At 41.7% G+C, this 3363-nt stretch overlaps 1 protein-coding gene across 2 annotated transcripts; it reads left to right on the top strand.

Annotated features, from left to right (window-relative positions):
* The first annotated feature begins 299 nt into the window (after nucleotides 1–299).
* Nucleotides 300–3363, top strand: LOC106572017 (SUZ domain-containing protein 1). 2 transcript variants are annotated; one of them, XM_014145718.2, is made up of 4 exons: nucleotides 300–521; nucleotides 1704–1753; nucleotides 1949–2218; nucleotides 2550–3354. In XM_014145718.2, the coding sequence occupies exons 2-4, from the start codon at nucleotides 1707–1709 to the stop codon at nucleotides 2656–2658; spliced, it is 426 nt and encodes a 141-aa protein (XP_014001193.1). In that variant the 5' UTR covers nucleotides 300–521; nucleotides 1704–1706; the 3' UTR covers nucleotides 2659–3354. The 2 variants fall into 2 exon arrangements, with proteins under 2 accessions (XP_014001193.1, XP_014001194.1); XM_014145719.2 differs by lacking the exon at nucleotides 300–521 and adding an exon at nucleotides 774–1260 and having other exon boundaries at nucleotides 2550–3363.

The following is a 3363-nucleotide window of genomic DNA, read 5'->3' as shown; positions in this document are numbered from 1 at the left end:
ATTTATGAAGAAAAAGCACTTTTTCTTACATTTTTCATCTAATTTGGAAAACTATTTAGAATCATTAAAACGTATACAAAACAAAATGTTAAAAAAATGTATTTGCTACATGTCTGTATTTGATTTAATATAATGTGGATTTGTATTATATTTTTTTCTTATCTTCCTTATTTATTTGTGTAATCCCTCTGGCTGTTCTGTGTCTTGAGTTTTGCATGTTACTGCTTAATAAATAATATATATATATATATATATATATATATATATATATATATATTTATTTTTTTATTTTTTTGAAGCAGAGGGAGAGGCATGGCAACTGTGAAACGTCATTTCGTTCGGAACACAAACCTTTCTACGCCGTGCTCTGGCTATGTTTGTTCGTAAAACCAAGTGATGTCAGCGAGTGGGATAAGGGGCGGATCTGGCGTGCCCACGAACGAAACTCTTCAGCGTGTCTGAAAGAATGCAACATGGATGATGAAGTTTCCCAAAGTTGTGATTAAGTAGCGGACAGTGGGGTAAGAATATGCTACAATGGAGATCTGTGGGAGTTAGTATGCATTGGCTTTTTTTGTTGTTGCTGAATTGACACATTTTTAGGCAGTCCGTATGACCAACGTTCGCTTAACTAGCTTAAGTTAGTTGGCTAACATGGATAGCTAGTAAAGTTAGCAAGCAATGCCAGAAATGAAAGACGAAGTGGGACAGATATTTTTAGACATAGCTAACTGGCTAATATTAAATTCGAGCCAGGGAACTGACACAGGAAATGCAATGATGGCCCAGTCGAACCAGCCACAACATTTAGCTAGCCTCTTCTTCGCGCCGGCAACCAGCATAGTTAGCTAGCTAACCTAAACTTCTAGCCATTCAGTCAGCAACCACCACAGATTTAGTATTTTTGACCGATTGGCAACGGGTAGCCAGTTAGCTATCGGACTATGGCTAACGTTAGCTAGCTACCGTAGCTATTTAAAGCCACGTCGTTAGCCAATCAGTTAACGTTAGCAAGCCAGATACTGGTATGTTCATATTGTTAGGCTAGCAACGTTAACCAGCTAGATAACGCTACTAGTTAGCTAGCTAATGACATTACGTTAGCCAACGCCGGTTTGTTTGAACTAGCCAGTAACGTCGTTAGCTAATGACTGGCATGATGACATTACCACAACTGAAAAGCAAGCCAAAGCTGTCCTTGGACCTGATGTGATGGAAGATTGCCCTGAATGTTCAAAATAGCTTGTTGAAACGCTTTAGGTAGCTTCACTTTAAAATCCAGATGTCTTGTATAGCTGGCTAACGTTAGTTGTGTGTCAATCATTTATGAGTTCATGCATATTTCATAAACATTTATACTGATTTCTGTGCACCTATATCTAGCGGTAATATTTCTGCATCTTGAAAACAAATCATGGTGTCAATCGGGTTTCCATCTTCAACGTCAATTTACCAGCGACTAGCAATCCTGTATTTCAGCCTTGCTATGGTTTTACTGCCAGTGTATAAATAACTTTGAAATAAGAATCCAGCCCTCCATGGTTTGCAGCCACCCTCCACTCCCCCTTTCTACCTGCTAACGTTACTCTCCCCGGCTACCCCTTTTAAGTTGCATTTGACTTAATGTTAGAATTTTTCATGCTGTATGACATGTACAATTGCATTTTAATGACCAATCGTTCTGTTCTGTCTCTTAAATGCAGGAAATGGACAGAAGATTAGAAGGAAAGCTTAGGATCAGCCAGAAAGAGAAGTGAGTAAAGTGCTCAGTTCTGAAACACTGTTGGCCTTCAGAAGATACACTAAGCACTCACTCACACATTACTCATTAATCAAACAAGTCATAGAGCAAACATTTCTAATAATGAACAGGATTTTTGGAATATAGTCAATTAATTAATGGCATGTGCATTTCATAACCTCATTAATCAAAACATCTGCCTCCCAGAGTGTCCAGTAATAACACTACACAGTCGCCATTGAAGACGGGCATCGTGATCCAGGACGACTCCCCACACGCTGCGCCCCCGCCCCAGATCCGCATTCTGAAGCGGCCCTCCAGTAACGGGTCGTTAGGGTCGCCCCAGGGCCAGAACCGGCCCGTGCCACAGGTCAAATCCCTGGCCCAGCGGGAAGCGGAGTACGCTGAGGCCAGGAAGAGAATACTGGGCAGTGCCAGCCCTGAAGAGTCGCCTCAGGAAAAGCCCAACACAGACAGGTAAATAAATACCTCACACACCTACACCTGTTACCACTGGACAGTGCTGGGCAACGTTGTGTCCACTGCACATCTACTATGTTACAGTTCTTAATCCCAAGTGTACTGTATGTATACCTGTACATGTTTAGAACAGACACCATCATCTCTATGATTCTGTAAACAAAGTCTGGGAATCTTGTCACAACTTTCTAATGGATCGTTATTGTATCTGCTCAATTTACAAGATTTATTTTGTGCAAATAAAAAAACAGCTTGGAAGCCCAACTATTGATTAAAGCCTATTTTTGTAGTTGACTATATCCGTTCTTGGCCTTCTCCCTACCTCCAGACCAGGGCGTACAAATTCTACCACACCTCCAGAGGACCGATCGAACAATCATGCTGTCCGCCAACCAGCAGGCCCCGACGGCACTCAAGGCTTCTGCCAAAACAGATAAGTGGAAGAGGGGCAATCCTGTTATTGGGAGAGATGGAGAGGAAGATGAAATGTCTGGGCTCCAGGGGGTATCACAGGGTTTTAAAAACCATTTCCTTCTATTCCATGGTATGGGATCAGCTGTGAATCGGAATGCAAATGTCCTCCCCTCTCATGGCTCCCACTGGTAATGTGGGATGGATTAGAGGCTCTGTAGGAAGCATGCTTTCTCCCCCTCTCCATCCCACCCCCACTGTTTAACACTGTGATAAAGGACATCTTCTGCCTATTGTGATGATCCCTTTAAGTACCCCACCCTACACCCACGTTGTCCAAGGAGTCCTCTCCTTCTCTCGTCATGGGAAACCTATGGGGCTTTTGCTTCTATGCGGCTAATTTGGTCATCAGCCATGGACACTTCCATATGGAAATACTGAGAGCAGAGGATGCTTAACAGAGGACAGAAGAGTAGTGACTGAAGCAAAATGAGGGTAGTACAGTACCTTCAAAAGTATTCATACCATTTGACTTATTCCACATTTTGTATTAAATCATTTTTTCTCATCCGTCTACACATTATACCCAATAATGACAAAGTGAAAACATGTTTTTTCATAAGTATTGAATGAAATATCTCATTTACATCAGTATTAACACCCCTGAGTCAATACTTTGTAGAAGCAGCTTTGGCAGCGATTACAGCTGTCTTTTTGCATAAGTCTCTAAA

The sequence above is a fragment of the Salmo salar genome, chromosome ssa15, assembly GCF_905237065.1.
Source record: "Salmo salar chromosome ssa15, Ssal_v3.1, whole genome shotgun sequence".
Lineage (NCBI taxonomy): Eukaryota > Metazoa > Chordata > Actinopteri > Salmoniformes > Salmonidae > Salmo > Salmo salar.
Note: the sequence above shows the minus strand (reverse complement) of the source record. Positions and strands in the feature narration are given on the sequence as shown.

What these genes read in the sequence shown, in the direction of transcription:
- LOC106572017 (XM_014145719.2), top strand. Translation starts at nt 1,707, where the DNA reads ATGGACAGAAGATTAGAAGGAAAGCTTAGGATCAGCCAGAAAGAGAA. An exon ending in AGGATCAGCCAGAAAGAGAA is followed by an intron (nt 1,754 to 1,948) that starts GTGAGTAAAGTG and finishes TCTGCCTCCCAG; the next exon opens with AGTGTCCAGTAATAACACTA. An exon ending in GAAAAGCCCAACACAGACAG is followed by an intron (nt 2,219 to 2,549) that starts GTAAATAAATAC and finishes CCCTACCTCCAG; the next exon opens with ACCAGGGCGTACAAATTCTA.